Genomic DNA, 21056 nt, shown 5'->3' on the forward strand with positions numbered 1-21056 from the left:
CACCAACTGTAGAATGTAGACTGAGTCTTTGATATGCATGGATTCTGATTTTGAGTTTGGAGGAGGGATGGAAAAGAAGCAGGGAGCAGGAGGGAGGGTGTGAAAAGGTGGACCTCCTGGAGAGACGAGGTAGGGCGTTGAATGCCTGGGCATTCCAGTTAGCAGGACCTCACACTCTGTCGCTGGGTTTGGGCCTCCCTGAAGCACCTACCCATGTGTCTCCTGGGCAATCTCTTGGCAGTTCTCCTCATAAATGCCAGCGCAGGGTGCAATGCTGCAGTGGATTAGAGCTTACCCCCCAGGCGATTTTCTCACCCTCTGAAGAACTTGTAATTGGAGTGGAATAATAATAACGCTTTCGATTTTTATACGGTTTTACAACTTGAAAATACACAAATTATAACAACATTTGAAAATGCATGGGTTTCTCATTTTAGTTAATGAGCTGAATCTAACCTGTGATTGGAAATGAGGCTCACAGAAACTCAATCTGAGGACATTACTATACAAATAATGCTGGTAGTCAAGTAAATGTAAACTTTTTTCTGTATAATATCTTTAACCAAATTGGTTACATTTGATCAAGTTGTAAAACCTCACTACCAAAAATCTGCAGAAGATGCTTTTCTTTTTTTCTGGTTATTGGACATAACATTTTTCTCTATTTCAAAACAGTCAGCCTGTGACAGGATCCTCTAATGGAAGAATTATAGTTACAACTTGAATTACATCACCATGGTTTTAAGTAGATGTCACTATAATGGTCATGATAAGTAATAATACAGATGCCATGTTACTAAGATGGACTTCAAAGAATGGCAAGGCATTTTGCCTCATCCCCAGGCCTGACAAAATTCTGTGCTCACATCTACCCTTGACTGTTAGGGCAGGGTCTACTCAGAGCTGGACCAGGTACCTTGTTTCAGGGCATAACCCTGTTTGCCACTATTGGGCCAACCTTGCTTACTACTCTCTGATTATTGTTTTATAACAAAGTTTGCTTAAATTGTTGAGTTTTAACATGTAGCAAATTGTTCAAATAGACGCTTTAACTCTCTAAAACATCCTTAGATTGTAAGCCCCTAAAGCTGTAAGCCCCATAAAGGTCCAGATTGGACTTTTCTTGTTCAGCTTTGGGTTCTACTATACAGTAGAGTATCACAGAGTAATGTGTGATAAATATTTATTGAGTGAATGAAAAGTTATAGATATTTATTGACAATGAGTAAATGATAAATGAAACAAGACATGAATTTAAGTTTTGATATTCTTTGTTAGTTTGGGTAAATCTTGGTCTTGCATTTCTAGTACTAAAGAAGGAATGGTTCTACTCATATCCTAGGATTACTATAAAGATTTAAATGAGACTATAAAATTTTTTTCTCAACAAAAGGACATTCAAACATATTACTATAATGATTATTGTTTACAATATCATTTAAAAATTTAGTCCATTTGCTATTTAGTAGACTTTCTGGACTGTAAGCAACTTCTTAATTCATTATTTTATTTATATAATAATACACAATACATTTTAATTTTTGTTACCTCAAAATAACATTAATGGTGAGTAATTTTTAAAATAAAATTTACAGATATAGTTTGCATATATCTGCTTAGCCAAATGAATAAAATACATGAAAGTGTTTAGAGTGGATATAACTGGAAAATGAGATTAAGAAGGTTTTAATATTTTTTCTATTCTTTCCTCATTTATAATTTTCTAAAATTTTAATTTTTATTAGTATATATTTGCAGTGCATTATTATAGTCTTGTGTGGAGTTAGTACAGGTATATAACACATCTCAATTCTCTTTATGTTCTCTTCCCTTTCCTCCTTCAGTATCTTGTTCCCCTGAGAAATGTTTTCTTTTTTCTTTTCCTTTTCTTCTTTTCCTTTTATTTTTTTTAGGAGAAGTGGGAGGGGTAGGGGAAGGGAATAAATATGACAAAAGGAAAAAATGGAAACAAAGTTTTTGTAAATAGGGAGGGGTGGAGGGGTTGAAGGGAGGACAGGGGAATGGCGAAAAAGTAAGAACCAAGATACATCATATAAAGGTACAAATTCCCAGTGATGAATGTCATCATATTGTATACCTAAAATGTACCAATAAACTTAATGAATTAAAAAAAGAGAGAGAGAAATGTTTTCTTACAAAGTGTTTTACAGTTGCTTTAGGAACAATTAAGATGGGAGAGGAGAGTAGAAGCCAGTAGCAGATCATAGCCTCTCTGGAATGGGGACTCCTGGATGACAATTTAACAAAGAGAAAGAGAAGAAGAGTTCTGAGAATCAAGAAAGAGCTAACAGGAAAGCTAAAAGTCATGAAGATATTGAAGATAATGCAGAGAAAAGAATGAAGCAATCTGGAACACTAACTCCAGGTTCTAAGAAGGAGGACCTATCTCAAGCACAATGTCAGACTGGAGAGGACCAGTAGCTCCAGTGATAAATAACAGCCCAGTAGTGCTAGTCCCAAGGAAAACCCATGGCTGTGGAAATCTGCAATCAGTGCCGGGTTTTACACTGAAGATGACTCCTTCTGCATGGCAAGCTAGTGTTGGAGAAGAAATCAACTGCAGTGCCTATAGCACTGAGGCAGACAACATACCATTGACTGACCCTGCCCAGTGGGAAAGGTGGGGTAGAACTCAGCATTCACACAGCAAAAAGAAGGTGCAGAAGCACAACAGTTCCAAGTTTTTACTCATAATCCCTGTCCCTCTCTTTTAGATTCTAATCCTACAGGACATGGAAAAAACTCTTCACCCAAACACTTCAATATGGAAGAACTTTTTGGATTCATTTCCTTTTTTTCCCGTTTTTGATCTTCTTTTCTTTTTCTTTTTAGCTATTTAGTTTACTCTATGCTATTATTGCTCATTTCTTTTGTATTGTAGCAGTAATGGTGATACAGTTGTTTATTTTAGTAGATCTTTATTGTTTATCAAGATCTAATTTGCCTTTGTGTTTCTATTATTATTGCAATCTCTTGTATTATTAATGATGGCATAGTTTTTGCTTTTAATTGGTTTTTACAATATTCAAAGTTTGATTGTCTTTGAGTCTATATTATTGTTGCTAACTTCTATTGTTAATGGTGGCAAAGTTATTAATTTTAGGTCTTTTTTTCTGTATTTTAATATATGGTTTCCTATTGTATCACTGAAATTATCGTGACTCATTTTCTTCTTTCTGAGTGGTGCCAGGGATCAAGCCTCCCTCAAAAAGGCTGGACAATAAGTTCATCCTCAAATAAAAGTGGGAGAGATAGCCATCCCAATAGATACACAAATCTCAATATAGAAGCACAAGAATTATGAAAAACAAGGGAACATAATGCCTCCAAATATTTGTAATTCATTAGCAACTGCAAAAATATCAAAGTAGATGAAATGTCAGACAAAAAATTCAAAAGACTAATTTATAAAATGATTACTGACTTCAAAGAACATACAAATAAAGTTGAATGAAATAAGGAAGACAATGTAGAATATGAGGGAGCAATTCAACAAGGAGAGATTTTGAAGAACTGAACAGAAATCCTGGAAATGTAAAGTATAATAAGTCAAACAAGAAACTCAATGGAAAGCCTCAGCAACAAAACCAAACAGAAGAATTTAAGGGCCTGAAGATGGGCTTGAGAAACTACTATTTACAGACATTAAGACAGAGCTCCCCACAAATTACGAACAAAATATCCAAGAATTTTGGGACATTCAAACTTATGAATTTTTGGTGTAAAAGAGGGTGCCAAAGAGCAGACTGATGTCATAGAAATTCTATTTTATAAATAACAGAAAACTTCTGAAATCTTGGGAAAGATACGAGTGTCCAGGTACAGGAGTCATTCAGAACCCCAAACAAGCATGAACATGAAAGAACCTACCCATGTATATAATAAAAATGGCATGAATACAGGACAAGGGAAAGAATATTGAAAGCAGCAAGAGAGAAATGCCAAATTACTATAGAGGCAAACCTACTGGACTTCTCCTCAGAAACCCTAATGGCCCTGAGAGCATGGAATGATGTATTTTAAGCCCTGAAAGAAAGTAACTGCCAACCTAGAATATTATAAACAGCAAAACTGTCCTTCAAAATTCAAGGAGAAATAAAGACCTTCTAAGGAAAGCATAAACTAAGGACATTCATGATCACTAAGCCAGCATTGCAGAAAATACTTAAAAGAATGCTGCACAAAGAGCAGTAGACAAGCTATTGAGAATTAGGAAAGAATCAAACATCAGAAAAACAACAAAATGACAGGAATTAGTACATATTTTTCTACAATAATTGTGAATGTGAATGATCTTAATTCTCTAATTATAAGACAGATTGGCAGATTGGATTTTTTAAAAGACCCAACTCTCTGCTGCTTGCAAGAAAGACACTTCATTAGCTAAGACATACAGACTGAAAATAAAAGGATGAAGAAAAAAAATTCCATGCAAATGGAACTCAAAAGCAAACAGGAGCAGCTATACTCATGTCTGACAAAGCTGATTTCAAGACAAAATTAGTCATATGAAGCAAAGAAGGCCATAAATTGGTAAAATTACTATATATTGATAAAAAGAACAATCCACCAATAAGATAACAATTGTATATATATATATATATATATATATATATGTGCATGCAACATCGGTGCACCCAACTTCATAAAACAAACACTACTCAACATAAAGTACGTGTATATCTGAATATAATGATAGTGGGTGACTTCAATACTCCAACCACACAAATACATAGGTCATTCAAAGAAAAAAATCAACAAGGAAACCTCAGAGTTAAACTACACCACAAATCAAATGGATTTAACTAATGTCTACAAAACATTCTATCTAATAGCAACAGAATACACATTCTTCTCGGCAGCTCATGGAATGTTCTCCAAAATAGATTGTATTTGAGGCCGTACAACAAGCTTTAACAAATACAAAAAATTAAAGCAATTTTTTGTATATTTTCAGATCATAATGGAATGAAACTAGAAACTGACAGCAAGAGAAACCACAGAAACTACAATACATGGAGACTGAACAACTCACTTTTGAATGATCAGTGGGATCTTTGAAGAAATCTAGAAGGAAATAAAAAAATTCCTAGAATCAAATGAAAATGGAAATATATCAGAATCTCTAGGATACAGCAATGACAAGTCTAAGAATATAGTTTATGTCTATGAGTGCCTACATAAAAAAATCAGGGATCTCTAATAACCTAATGATACATCTCGAGGTTCTGAAAAAACAAGAACAAACTGAAACCAAACCCAATAGGAGGAAAGAAATAATAAAGATCAGAGCTGAAATTCATGAGATTGAGACTAAAAGAATAATATACAGGGTCATTGAAACAAACAGTTTGTTCTTTGAAAAGAAGAACAAAATTGACAAACCCATAGTCAAACTTGACAAGAGAGAGAGAGATGACCCAATCAATTCAATTAGAGAAAAAAAAAATGGAGATGTTACAACAGATACCACTGAAATCCAGAGGGCTAATGGAGACTACTTGAAAATCTATATGCTAATAAATTAGAGAATCTAATAGAAATGGATATTTTTTAGACATATATGACCAACCAAAACTGAACTAAGAGAATATAAAAATATAAACAGATCAATAACAAGAAATGAGACTGAAGCAGTAATAAAGTCTCCCAACAAAGAAGACCCCAGGATCAGATGGGCTCACTGCTGAAATTCACCAGAGCTTTAAAGATGAACCAACACAAATTCTTCTCAAACTATTTCATGAAATGTAAAGGAAGGAATGCTTCCAAATCATTCTATGGCCTCAATATTAATGATTATAGAATTAAAATTTCATTAAAGAATATAAAAACTTTGATACCACATATCAATCATGTCATCACTCATGGTTGTAGTTCCCTTCCATTTTCATGAAAATATAAATTTAATTTGAACTGGTTGAGTCTGTTATGTGCATCTAGGAAAAAAAAGGTATATCAGTATACTATCATTCACTTCATCTATACATCACTGATAAAAAGTCATAAAAATTATTATTTGGGGAATTTTTCCACCAGGAAAATACATCTAAGGTATTTTTTAAATTTTTTAAATGAGGACACATTATATAAGGAATGCATTTCCAGATTATGTTTTCTTATTCACATGTAATTTGTGTTCATATGTGAAGTATTTTGGAAAAATATCTGACTCGACTTCATTTACACTGTTAGAATGTATTTCTTAGTGAGCTAATGTTGTTTTCCCATTAAATTTTTGGAATTAGTTTAGTAATTTAAAATATCATTATTGATTAAAATAGAATATTTGGTTCAGTCCCTAAGCTTGTTTACCTTAGCCCCTTTGCATTATTTTCATTTTATTACTGAATCAATTCTAAAACCTTACACTACAAAGCCAATATTTATAAATAGCCAATACTGACTGGCTAACCTTCTAATTAGAGCATTGAATATCAACCAAGTTATCTCAAAGTAATCGTGCTTCATGATCTATGAAAAAAAATCTTTCTCCTTACAAGTCTTGTTTTATTTATTAGACAAAATTATGTCTTAAAAGTTTTAAATATTTAAAAATGTATATGAAACTCACCTCTAAACTATGAAAGGATCCATTCCAAAAGCCCTTTTCAGAATTTATGCAAAGTGGGCAGCTTCTCTTCTTACTGACCTAGTAGTTTAAGCCATGAGTCAGAAAACTATATGGCTTTCAGGACAAATCCAGCCTGCTGCTGCCTGTTTTTGCAAATGAAGTTTTACTACAAAAGAGCTGTGACTATTTCTGTATAGTCCATGACTATTCATGTATTTGTATCTATCCCTGCTTTTGTTACAGCAGCACGGGTGAGTACCTGCTACAGAGACCACATGGCCTACAAAGTCTAAAATATTTACTGTCTAATAAATATTTACTGAAAAAATTTGCCAACCTCTATCTTAAATACTTTCATATTAAAAAACTATTTAAATGTTGTTAGAATTATAAGGATGCAACTACTTTTCAATTTTCTTCATTATTAATTTCTGTGGACTAACCTGGATTATCTAAATACTCCTTAAAACCTTGTTCCTAAGAATTCTTTAAAAGACCAAGTTTACCTCTGCAATCAGATTTATGGAAGCAGCCAATCATGGAAAGCTATTGGCAATAGCAAGCACTGCTCCAATATAAATCTAAGGTTTATTTACCCACATAGAAAAACAAGAAAAACTCTTTGATATTAGAAATTTCCCAATTCTTAAAAGTAAAAAACTACAATGGCTTTTAAGATTATATGGAATCAATTTTTCAGATAATATACTGTTAAAATTCAGTATTAACATATTCATATTCAGTAATATGTTCATATTCAGTAACATGTTCATATTACTTTCATATCTAACTTATTGCTCATCAAAAGGTTTTGCAAATTATCTTCTCTACTAATCCTACCTCTCTTCCTCATCTTTAATATTCAAATTCTAGTTTTTAATCTAATTTATTAAAACTTTGTTGGTATTCTTTACTCAACCAAATGCATTTTTACCCACATCTCTAAGCGCTAGGAAGTAACTTTTAAAAGCACTGGCACTACCAATATCACAAGGGCTGTGGAATAAATTCCAGTGATTTGTTTAGATATCATCAGAAGATCACCTTCTGGTGCCTTTAAAATCTTGGAAAGACATACATGTATTTTGTACTACTTGTCTGCATGATTTCTATAACTCAAAAATTCAACTACTTTTCCACAAATATTAAAATATCAGAAAGTACTGATTTTCTTAAGTTTTCAAAGTCATTAGACTTTTGTATCATTCAGTAGAAAAATAAAATGAAGCTACCACACTTATAATTTAGGCAAAAAAGGTTTTTTCAATAAAAACATAGAAATATTTTGATTTATATATTACAATGAGTCAATATGAAGTCAAAATCCACAATTAACATGTTAATAAAAATTCTGAACACCGTCCTCAGAACAGTTTCTATACAAGATTTACAGATGTCTAGTGCATGCCGTTTTTCCTCAGTGTGCTACAGAGCTTAGAGGTTCTGCTCAAATATTCCCCAAGTCAAGTGCAGAATCTGTCTCTTCATCAATTTCTCCAATGACTGCAACATTGTCACCTCTTACAATGTATAATCCTAGTATCACTTGTTCACCTCCCTGTGAAGAGCTGAATACTCTTCCATGGCTTTCATCCAAAATCAAATTAATGGTCTGGTCAAAAACTTTAAGTGTACCCACAATCATTCTGCCATTAGAAGTAATAACAGCAACAGTTCAGTTAATGTAATTCTCAAAGGCGGAGGTCATGTTGCTCAGCCCAGAGGACCTGGGCAAACTATGGCCTCAATATTAATTCCAAAACTGGACAAAGACACAAAAACAACAATCTAAAGACCAATATCCTTGATGAATATAGATGAAAAAAATTTAATGAAATACTTGGAAACCAAATTCAAGAGCAAATTAAAAAGCTCACACACCATGATTAAGTTGGCTTCACTGTAAGGATTCAAGAATGGTTCAACATATACAAATCAGTAAATGTAATACACCATATAAACAGAATCAAGAATGAAAATCACACGATCATCTCAATTGATGCAGAAGAAGAGTTCAACAAAATTGAACATCATTTTATGACACAAACTCTGAAGAGACTAGATACTGAAGGATAACTCCTCAGTATAGTAAAGGCCATATATAACAAACCCACAGCCAACTCATTCTGACTAGGGAAACACTGAAAGCATTTCCTCTAAAATCAGGAACAAGGTAAAGATGTTCACTCTCTACACTCCTATTCAATAGAGTTCTCAAAATTTTAGCTGGAGCACTTAGGTAAAATAAAGCAATAAAAGAGATATAAATAGGAAAGGAAGAAATCAAATTATCCCTTTTCACAAATATATGCTCCTATATTGAGAAGACCTCAAGGATTCTGTCAAAAGACTTTTAGAGTTAATAATTTCAGCAAAGTAGCAGGATATGAAATCAGCATTAAAAAATCAAAAGCTTTTTCTATACAACAAGAATGGACTAGGTGATCAAGAAAATATTCAAAAATAAAATACACATGGATCAATTTTACTGAAGAGGTGGAAGATCTGTACAATGAAAATTTCAGAACACTGAACATAGAAATTGAGGAAAACACTAAAAGGTGGAAATACCTCTTGTGTTCATGGTTTAACAGAGTGATTATTGTTAAAATGGCTAAATACTACCAAAGGCTATCTACAGATTTAATGCAATTTCCCAATTACCAGTGTCATTCTTCACAGAACTAGAAAAACAAATTCATATGTAAATAGAAAAGATCCAAAGATCCAGAGGAATCCAAAGCAACCAAAGCAAGGATGGAGGCATTATAATATGTGATTTCAAATTATACTACACAGTCACAGTCACAAAACCAGCATGGTATTAGCATAAAAATAGACACAAACACCCATGAAACACTCTAGAAGACACAGAAACAAACACTTACAATTCCAGGCATCTGATGCTGTAACTAAGAGCTAAAAATATAAATTTGAGAAAAGGCAATCTCTTTAACAAATGGTGCTGGGAAAACTGGATAGCCACTTGTGATAGGTTGAAACTAGATCTCTATCTCTTACCCTGTACAAAAACCAATTCAAAATGGATCAAAGACCTACTCATGAGACCTGAGACTTTGATACTCCTAAGAAAAAACACAGAGGAAACAACTGAAGCTATAAACATAGGCAAAGACTTTTTATTTGTTTTTTTGAGACAGGGTCTCATTATATATTTCAGGCTGGTCTTGAACTCACTGTGTAGTACAAGCTGGCCTTGAGCTCATGGGGATCCTCCTGCCTCAGCCTCCAAAGTGCTGGGATTAGAGGTATACACTACCATGCTCAGATAAAGACTTTTTGAATAGATCTCTGAGAGCACAGGAAATAATAGAAAGAATCAACAAAAAGGAGCATATCAAATTAAAAAGTTTCTGCACAGCAAGGGAAACAATCAACAGAGCAAAGAGATCATCTATAGAATAGGAGAAAATCTTTGCTTTCTATGCTTCAAACAGAGGACTATTATCTAGAGTACATAAAGAAGTCAAAAACAACACCCAAAACTCAAACAGCCTAATCAATAAATTGGCCAAAGAACTGAACAGACACTTCTCAGAACACGTACAAATGGCCAATAAATATATATAAATATTAAACATCTTTAGCCATTAGGGAATGGAAATCAAAATTACATTGAGATCCCCTCACTTTAGTCAGAATGGCCATCATCAAGACTACAAAAAAAAAAAAAAATACAGTCAAGGAAATGAAGAAAAAGGAACCCTTCTACACTGGTGGTTAGAATGTAAACTGGCACATCCACCATGGAAATCAATAGAGAATTTTTTCAGAAATTAAAAAACAGAACTACCATTCCACTCCTTGGTATGTACTGAAAGGAATTAGAGTCAGTATACCATATGGATACTTGCATACCAATGATTATTGTAGCAACATATACTTTAGGCTGAAAAGCAGCCTAGATGCCCAACAACAGATTAATAGGTGAGTCAAATGTAGTGTATACATAGTGGGGTATTACTCAGCCAGAAAAGGAATGAAATTTTTTCCTTTGAAGAAAAAGTGGAGGTTTGAGGAAATCATCATGTTAAGTGAAATAAGCCAGGCTCAGGAAGACAAGCATCATAATGTTGTACCTAATATGTAAAATCTAAGAAAGATGACAAGATAGAAAGGAGGCTGTAATTAGACATGAGAGGAAAGGAGAAGGAGGTATAAGGGTATGAATATGATACAAATACACTATACACATTGAGACCCACCAAAAATGTGAAACTAAAGGTGAAGGAGATGATGGGGGAGGAATAATTAAATTATATTATGTGCATGTGCCAATCTGCCATGAAACTTATTAATTTGTATGACCAATATGCGCTAATAAAAAGTGGGGGGGAGTGTTTAATAGAGTTATCTCAGTGTTTCAAGCCATCTTGAGGTAGCTATTAGCCTATTTTATAGAAAAATAAAGATACATAAGAGTTCCAGAACTAGCACAGGTAGTCTTTTAATCCTGGAAGCATTTGTTCAGCATACAAGAGGTAGATAAATATGAAGGGCAATCCTGAGTCTCTTATGAAATATCATAAAGCTGCAAAAACCTCCTAACAGTAAGTGGCCATATCACATATCCAAATCACAGAATTGCCATGAATGTAGTGTGTATTTAATGTTTAGATTTAAAGCATCTACCTATCAGCATGAGTTATTTCTCCTCCATAAAGCAGATGTTACTGATAACAATGAAAATGCATGAAAACTTTACTTTCTATATGTTGATCAGATTAAAAACTTCACCTTCAACACTAGTTTACATATATTCAAAACACTGACTTGGGCAAAATGAATAAAGGAAAAATATCTATTTCATGACATATAAATTTCAAAGTCTAAAAACACACACATTGACCTGAGAATCTTTCACCATGATACATCTAGAATCACTTGCCTAATATTGCAGTTGTGTACAAGATTGGCAACCCTGCAAGACGATAAACTTACTGAGAGTAGGAATGGCATGTTATCCATCTTTTATACCCATTTCCAGACAGATTTCTTTTTGATACTGAGGCAGTTCCTCACTAGATGTAACCCAGTGCATGGGAATGAAGTATTCTGCTCACTTAATTGAAAGCTTAAAACCTTTTTCTTTTTTGTTGATTATTAATTTGCTTTATTAGTATACTTCACATACTGGATCAGTCATTTAAAATATACAACCCATTCATTTTTATGATATTCAGTGAATTGTACAACTTATCACCATAAAAAATTTTAGGCCATTTTAGAAGCCCTTACTTTTTTTTTTTTTTTTTTTTGGTACCGGGGATCAAACTTAGGACCTTGTGCTTTCAAGGCAGGTGGCAGAACCACTGAGCTAAATTCCTGGCCCAGACGCCCTTACTCTTTAGTTAGCCCCTCCCAATTCCCTAGTCTCCCAACTCCTAAGACAACACTAACCTATCTAAAATTACTTCTCAGCGTTATTGTCTCTCTGGATGTGCCTCTTTGGGGTATCTCCTACAGGTAGCATCATATAATATATGTTAAAACTTACTTTTCAGATAAAAGAAAAAACAGATTTAAACATATAAATCATTTTTTCTACTTTTGTCATTTTCAATTGCTATGCCATATCATTTACAATTATTTCCTACCTGTTCTTTCAAAAGCATGTCTTAAAAAATAATAAAATCTAGTCATGGCCTGCCATTCCATCAGTAAATGTGCACAGATCCCCAGGAGCAGCTATGTGGACCAGAGCAGCACAACTGTGTGGACTAGCCATGGCTCTGTCCTGACTCCAGAGGCTGGGGCACACACCCTCAAGCCAAAGTCCCTCCCAGAAAAGAACTGCAAAGGCACACACAAGGTTCAACCAGAGGCCCATCACACCATCAGCCACAGCAAAGGATCTGCCTGGAAAAGAGCTACACAGATGCACAAGTAACAGCCAGATGCTCACCTCAATACCATTGATAAGTGCATGGAGACCCTAGCCAGAAGCCTATGCAGACAACATGAACTGGAGTGCACAGCCCCTGGTCAAAGACCCTCCCAGACAACCACTACATAGGGGCCACAGGGAGAGGCACATTTAGATACCATCCCAAGTGCGCACAGGCCCTAGCCTGAAGCCCACCCATACAACAGATCAGCTCAGGGATCCAGAAGGCCACCACTCTGAACCGAGGAGTTGGTGTACTAGTGAGCAGCAGAGTAAAGGCTACTCAGTGGCTTGCTGAGAATTGAAGACCACTGGGTGAGTAAAAAGTCACCTCAACAAAGGCACAGCAGGCTGCATCTGGTGAAATGAGACGACATGTAAATAAGTCTCAAAACCAGACTTCCAGGTCACCTAAGGCAACCCCAAAGGGCTATGAGATGGAACAATCTGATACTCAACCACCTGGACTCCCTGAACTGGCAACAAAAGAGGACCTGAAAAAAATGAAATCAGAAATAATTTCTCAGGTAACAGTAGAGATTGTGCCACTAGTACAAGACATGATTAATAAATCTAGAGTGGACACAGATAAAAAAATAGAGGTGCTGAGGAACATGATGGAATCCCAAGATAGGAAACAAATGGAATCCATAAAATAGATGCAAACAGATTTCCAGGAGATTAAAAACTCCATTGAAGTTTATGCAGCAGAATGAGCCAATGTGAGGATAGAATTTCAGATATAGAAGACAAGATTTCAATTAGTGACCAGGAAGAGAAAAATTTCTTTAAAATAGTAAGGCACCATGAGAAATCAATTCAGCAACTGCAGATGATGCAAAGAATAATATCAGACTGATCAGAGTCAATGAAGAAACAAGAGAGAGTGCAGACAACATAAAAAAAACTGTTCACAGAAGTAATGGCAGAAAACTTCACAAATAGGGGGAAAGAACTTAAAATACAGATAAGTGAGGCATATAGGACTTCAACTAGCCTTGAACAAAAAAAATCTACACACTGGCATATAATAGTGAAGATTCAAGAAACCCAACAGAAGAACAAAATCCTACAAGCAGTTAGAGAAAAGAAACAAATCACATACAAAGGAAAGCCCATCAGAATCACAGCAGACTTCTCAACACAAACCCACTAGTCCAGAAGAGTGTGGAGTGATGTATTTCAAGCCCTAAAGGAAAACAATCTCCAATATAGATTGATGTACCATGCAAAACTATCTTTCAAAATTGATGGAGAAATAAGGTACTTTCATGACAAAGAGCACCTTAGGAACTTCATGAATACCAAACCAGCACTCCAAAAAATTTCAGACAAAATCCTAGGAAAAGATAACAAATATCACAACCCCAGGAAGCCCAGCAGAGTGAATCAGTCAGGCATGACAAGAAATTAAATGTAAGGGGGGAGAATCCAACAAAAAGAAAAAGTCATGACAATGATAAGCCAATACATATCAGTTATAGCCATCAATGTTAATGGTCTCAATTTACCAATCAACAGAAATAGACTGGCAGAATGGATTAAGTAAGAATCAAGGTCCAACAATATGCTGCATACAAGAAACACACTGAATTAAAAAAGAAACTCATAGACTGAAAGTTAAAGAGTGGAAAACAATACTCCATGTGACATGAACCTGAAGAAAAGCAGGAATAGCTATCCTCTTTGCAGATCAAGTGGTTTTCAAACCATCACTGATTAACAGAGACAAAAAAGGACACATCTTTGTAAAGGGAACAACCCAAGAGGAAGAGATGACAATCATAAATATCTATGCACCAAACGCTAGTGCACCCAACTATATAAAACAAATACTAATGGACATGAAAAATCAGCTAAGCACTAATACAATAGTAGTGGGGGACCTCAATACCCCACTGTCACAAATAAATAGATCAACTAGACAAAAAACTAACAAGGAAATACTAGAAATCAATCCAACTCTTGAACAATTGAACTTAACAGATGTTCACATAATGTTCCACCCCACATAATTAGAATACACATTCTTTTTCTTTTGGTACTGGGGATTGAACTTGGGTCCTTGCGCTTGTGCAGCAGGTGGCAAAACCACTGGGCTAAATCCTCAGCCTAGAATTCACATTCTTTTCAGCTGCACACAGGTCGTTCTCCAAAATAGACCACATACTCACTCATACAACATGTTTAAGTAAGTCCAAAGGAATTGAAGTTATTCCCTGTATATTATCAGACCATAGTGAGATGAAATTGGAGATCAATACCAAAAGAAACTGCAAGAATTTCATAAACACATGGAAACTGCACAATACACTTCTGACTAACCAATGGGTCACAGAGGAAACTAAAGAAGAAATCAGGTAGTTCCTTCAGTTAAATGACAATGACAATACAACATATCAGAATCTATGGGACATAATGAAAGCAGTCTTACAAGGGAAATTCATAGCAGTGAATACTCATATTAGGAAAACAGAACGATCCCAATTAAACAACCTGATGCTGAACCTCTAGCTTCTAGAAAGAGAAGAACAGGACAAACCCAAAGCTCATACAAGGGAGGAAATTATAAAGATCAGAGCAGAAATCAATGCAATGGAGAGTGAGAGAACAATACAAAAAAATCAATGAAGCCAAGAGTTGGTTCTTCGAAAGAATAAACAAAATTGACAAACACTTAGCCAACCTTAGAAAAAGGAAAGAAAAGGCCTAATTCCATGCAATTAGGAATGAAAAGGATGAAATTACAATGGACCCAGCAGAAATCCAGAGGATCATCAATACCTACTTCAAGAACATATAACCCAATAAGACGGACAACACAGAAGGAATGGACAGATTCCTACATATGTGTAAATTACCAAAGTTGAGCGAAGATGACCTAAAATTTCCAAATGACCCAATATCAATCAATGAAATTGAAAATGTAATCAAAAACTTCCCAACTAAGAAAATCCTGGGTCCTGATGGCTTTACTGCTGAATTCTACAAGACATTTAGAGAGGAACTACTGCCACTACTGTTTAAACTCTCCAATGAAATTGAAAGGGAAGCAATACTCCTGAATTCACTCCTGGAAGCAAGCATCACTTTGATCCCCAAAGCAGAGAAAGACCCAACCAAAAAAGAGCCAATCTCACTAATGAACATAGATAATGAACATAGATGCAAAAATCCTCAATAAGATACTGGCAAATAGAATGCAGAAGATCATCAAGAAGATCATACAACCTGACCAAGTAGGATTCATCCCAGGGATGCAGGGATGGTTCAACGTACACAAATCAATAAATGTAATACACTCTATCAATAGACCAAGGACAGAAACCATATGACCATCTCAATAGATGCAAAAAAATCATTTGACAAAATCTAACATGCATTTATGATAAAAACTCTATGAAAAATTGGAATAGATGTTCTCTACCTCAATCTGATAAAAACCATCTATGAAAAACCAACAGCCAATGTCATACTAAATGGTCAAAAACTGAAATCCTTCACACTAAAATCAGGAACAAGACAAGGATGTCCACTATCACCACTCTTGTTCAATATAGTTCTGGAAACATCAGCCACAGCAATTAGACAAGAGAAAGAAATAAAAGGAATAAAGATAGGAAATGAAGAAGTCAAATTGTCATTATTTGCAGATGACATGATACTCTACATAGAAGACCCCAAGAACTCCACCAATAGACTTCTAGACTTAATAACCAAATTCAGTAAAGTAGCTGGATACAAGGTCAACACACAAAAATTAATAGCTTTCCTGCACACCAAAAACAGACTCACTGAAAGAGAAATGGGGCAATCAATTCCTTTCACAATAGCACCAAAAAATGGAACTATCAAGGAATCAACTTAACAAAAGAAATAAAAGACCTCTACTCTGAAAACTATAGCACTCTGAAAAAAGAAATTGAAGATGATATCAGAAAATGGAAAGACATCCCTTGCTCCTGTGTAGGAAGTATCAACATAGTGAAAATGGCCATACTTACAAAACTGCTACATAGATTCAAAGCAATCCCAATCGAAATCCCTGCAGCATACTTCGCAGACCGGGAGAAAACAATCCAAAAATTCATTTTGAACAAGAAGAGACCTAGAATAGCAAAAGCAATTTAAGCAATAAAGATAAAGTAGGGGGTATAACAATCCCCAACTTGAAACTCTACTATAAAACTACTGTGATAAAAACAGCATGGTACTGTCAAAGAAACAGACCTGAGGACCAGTGGAACAGATTAGAAGATGCAGAAACAACTCCAGACACACTCAGCCATCTCATCTTCGATAGAGGAGCCAAACACCCTCACTGGACGAAAGATAGCCTCTTTAATAAATGGTGCTGGAAAAATTGGGTTTCAACTTGCCAAAGATTAAAACTAGACCTATGTCTCTCACCATGCACTAAACTAAAATCAAAATGGATTAAAGATCTAAATATTAAAACAGAAACACTAAACCGGCTGGAAGAGAAGTTAGGTAGAACTCTTGAAGACATTGGTGTAGGAAAAGATTTTATGAACAAAACCTCAGTTGCCCGTGAACTAGCACAAACAATCAACAAGTGGGATCTCTTCTTATTAAAAGGCTTCTGCACAGCAAGAGAAACCACTAACAGAGTGAAAAGACAACCCACAATGTGGAAAAAAATTTTCTTCAGCTATCCCTCAGACAAAGGTTTACTATCTAGAATCTATAAGGAACTTAAAAAATCAGACCTCCCCAATTTAAAGACCCAATCCAAAAATGGGCATCTGAAATGAACAGACATTTCTCAGACAAAGAAATAAAAGCAGCAAATAAACATATGAAAAAATTTTCAACATCACTGGTCATTGGAGAGATGCAAATTAAACCAACACTGAGATTCCACCTCACCCCAGAAAGAATGGCTGCTATCAAGAAATCAACCAATAACAAATGCTGGTGGGGCTGTGGGGAAAGAGGAACCCTGCTCCACCACTGGTGGGAGTGCAGGCTGGTGCAACCACTGTGGAAATCAGTATGGAGATACCTCAAAGAACTAGGACTGGAAGTCCCTTTTGACCCAGCTATTCGCCTGCTGGGAATCTTCCCAAAAGAATTAAAAGAATCATACCACAGTGATATATGTGCACCCATGTTCATAGCAGCACAATTCGTGATAGCTAAAACTTGAAGCAACCCAAATGCCCATCAACTGGAGATTGGATAAAGAAAATGTGGGGTTTAAAAAAAATAAAATGGTGTATTACTCAGATATAAATAACAAGGAACTAGAGACATTTATAGCTAAATGGATGCACATTGAGGCGATACTCTTAAGTGAAATAAATAGCACACACATGTGTAAATACCGAATAGTTTCTCTAGTTTGAGAAACTGAAAGTGTAAATAAGGACTAAAACATATAATTGATGGTGTGAAATAGGAAGATAAGGTGTAAAGGGGAGGGGAAGTGGGAGGGGTAGCGGAAGGGAAAGAGGAATGGAATTAATATGAGAAAATGAAAAAATGGAAACAAAGTCTTTGTAGATAGGGAGGGGTGGAGGGGTTGAAGGAAGGGCAGGGGAATGGGGAAAAAATAAGAACCAAGATGGATTATGTAAAGGTACAAATTTCCAATGATGACTGTCATTATATTGTATATGCAAAATGTACCAATAAAATTAATTTTAAAAATCTAGTTATGTTTTGTTATTTTAATTATAAACACTGCTCCACTAATCTTAAATTTCACAAAAAGAAAAATGTCTTGTGTTATTTCTATTTTAATTTATGGTCATATAAAAATGCAAGCTGATACTTAGGGTTTTCAGATTCAGCATTCCCTTTAATTCCTTCACTGTTGCATCAATGTTTGTTAACTCATTGTGGTGTAGCAGGAGAATATGCAAGGAAGGCAAGCAATGCAGCCCTGAAAAAAAATAAAATGATAAAATGTTAAGGATTTTTTCAGTTCATTATTTATTTTTAACATTGACAAATGAAAATAAACATTTTTAATGCTAATTCAACAGGCTAAAGAAAGGACTACATTATGAATGGTAAGAGGAGGAATACCTATTAATGATATTGTAGATTATTATTAAGCATAGAAAAAAGTGTAAGAATTCAAGCATCTGATTGGAATCTGGGAATATAGGAATAGTAGAATATTTTCCCACTATTATTATTTTTAGCAATAAAGTTTGAGTTTGGAGGGAGCATTTTCTTTCTTCTTTTTGTTTGGTTTTGTAATACATGTGTGTGTTTGCAAATGCTTCTTAAACTTATAAAGCCAATCAAGTGAATAATTACTCACCCAATTCACTGCTTTCCTCCAAATTGCTCAGTTAAGTACTTCCTTTATACAATAGGAAACCACATATTTATATCATTTTACTTTTTCCCGCATTTTTAATCATAAATAAAAGTGAGGTGATTCTGTGAGAAAGTTGAATCATAGTTTAATTGGCAAGAATGAAGATGGTACATGAAATTATGATGCACATTAAAATTTTGACATTTTGATTCCATGACGCATGATAGGAAATAAAAGTGTTGTTTTCTGTACTCCTTCACATTTCATAATCATGGCATGTTATATACTTTTATACCTGGCTTGAAATCATAAGCTTAGAGATCTTCGCACAGACATATGAAGTTAATTCAGAAAGGAAACAGGAATTTGATCAGTAAAAATTACAGTTAGTAATATCTTTTAAGACTATAAATATTCCATATTTATTAATACTCTCAAAATATTGTTAAAATTGGCTACCATAATATTTGTTTTGTATCAAAACTATTATTATAGTTCAAAGTTATTACTTAGTTAAAAAACTATTCAATCAACTGAGAAAACTTGAAACATACCTTCTATCTCAAATATTGCATTGTTGTTTAGATATAGTTCAGTCAGACAATAGTTTCTGGTTAAAAATGCTATCCCATGGAGCTGAAAATGAATGTTAGAAAATAATATAGTTTCTACAATAGTTACAGATATATTTACAGTTTCAAGAAGACAATAGAAATTTGACTTTTGCAGGTGTTATTTGTGACCTTTTGGACTGAGCAATGTGTTTAATCTGGATTGTCTTTGAGGACTTGTGTGATAAAAAGGATGATTTTAGTCAATTTAAAACAAACTTCTCTTCCCATATCGAGGCCAGGCTCCTTCATCTCACTTTCAAAGACTCTGTAATATTGCCTAGTCCTTTTGCTCCACTAGTTTCTCCTAGTTCTGCTCCATATAGTCTCATTGATCTGGGTGCACACATCCACTAATCTGTTAGTGTGTTATTATCACTAGCCAAGGGCTCTTCTCAGATAATGCTGTAGCCATTTCTGCATCCGTATGAGCCATGATTTCCCTTTGCCTATGAGTGCTTTCTTCCTGATACATGTCTGATTATGTTTAAAGATCAGCCCCAGGGTGGCAAGACACACCAAACCACGCTTGAGCAGACCATTACAGTACACTTTCACAATTTTAGAGGTTTGTTGAAACCATCCTTTCACCTCCCTGTGGCTCATGACTGACTTGTTGCTCTCCTTTGACCCACTTTTGTGTTTCTCTGAACTTCCACATGCTCTAGCCCTGTTAGTCAGATCTTGGGAATAATGGTCTAATTGTGGACTCTTGTTTGCCCTAGTCCCTAAACCATCTCTTGGTCTCTATTTCACTATTCTTCGAGCACACAAATCTCCTCAATTTAGCCAAAGACAAAGGAGGTGACACTGCCAATGAGCCCTGGTGCTAACAGGTCAACCAGCCACCAGCCACAACTTGAGGACAAGACACAAAATAACACAAATATTTCTGTTACTTTGCAGATAATCATTTTCTCAAGACCTTTCTTGACATCCCCTGTGTTCATGAACCTTCATTTTCTTTCCTACTTCACCATTTGACTTGTACAATCAATCACTAGATCACCTCAGTCTTGCATCTTCTTAAGAAAGAAACTCTATTTTTCCAGTATCTTATCCTTTCCACTTCCCTGCTCTCCTAACAATATGGTGAAGTTACATCTTAACTTTCATGATTTGATTTAAAATTCAGTGTGTATAAACTAGAAATAATCAAAAGTACTCTCTTAAAAATTTCTCAAATGAACTGTTAAGAATATCCATATATATTATACATATATAATGTATATATATATGGATATTCAATGCCAGAAATCTTTCTGTTATCCCACAGAGAACCTCATTTAAAGTATATTAACTCTATACTCTTGATAAAATTTCACATCTTTGTTTAAATTATGAGACATGCTATAGGTCAGGTAGCTATGTTGTAAGAGAAGCAGAAAAGTTAAAAATAAAATTGTTGTCTTTACTATTTAATGTAGGATCTAGCTAGGGAAGAGTCTCATGAAATAGTTACTGGTCAAATACTTACATATACAACAAGATATGCTTACGATTAAAATTTGTTTTTCTAAAGCTTATCATAGAAACTATTATTATTACCTAAATAGAAATGTTTTTATCATTGAGAAGACTTGGTTAAATAGATGCCAGCCCATCTGACAGTGAGAATTTATTAGAAATTTTATTTAATCTCCTCCT

The 21056-nt window shown here is 34.7% G+C and overlaps 1 protein-coding gene and 1 pseudogene across 3 annotated transcripts in view; both read right to left on the minus strand.

Annotated features, from left to right (window-relative positions):
- Lrrc72 (leucine rich repeat containing 72) overlaps positions 1-21056 on the minus strand; it is a 182232-nt gene that overhangs the window by 29759 nt on the left and 131417 nt on the right. The window contains exons 3-5 of one of the 2 annotated variants that reach the window (XM_087206694.1): positions 19353-19434; positions 18799-18920; positions 18301-18411 (exon numbers count right to left, since the gene is read on the minus strand). In XM_087206694.1, the coding sequence (XP_087062820.1) occupies positions 18301-18322 (22 nt within the window). In that variant the 5' untranslated portion in view covers positions 18323-18411; positions 18799-18920; positions 19353-19434. The remainder of the gene's footprint in view (positions 1-18300; positions 18412-18798; positions 18921-19352; positions 19435-21056) is intronic. The other variant, XM_087206695.1, reaches the window with a different exon arrangement.
- On the minus strand, positions 1632-18245 carry LOC147829262 (U6 snRNA-associated Sm-like protein LSm8 pseudogene; annotated as a pseudogene). The gene has a single exon (XR_015449367.1). The product of XR_015449367.1 is annotated as a U6 snRNA-associated Sm-like protein LSm8 pseudogene (transcript).

The sequence above is a fragment of the Heterocephalus glaber genome, unplaced genomic scaffold, assembly GCF_053883595.1.
Source record: "Heterocephalus glaber isolate CG9 unplaced genomic scaffold, H.glaber_assembly_v1.0 deba00000676, whole genome shotgun sequence".
Classification (NCBI taxonomy): Eukaryota; Metazoa; Chordata; class Mammalia; order Rodentia; family Bathyergidae; genus Heterocephalus; species Heterocephalus glaber.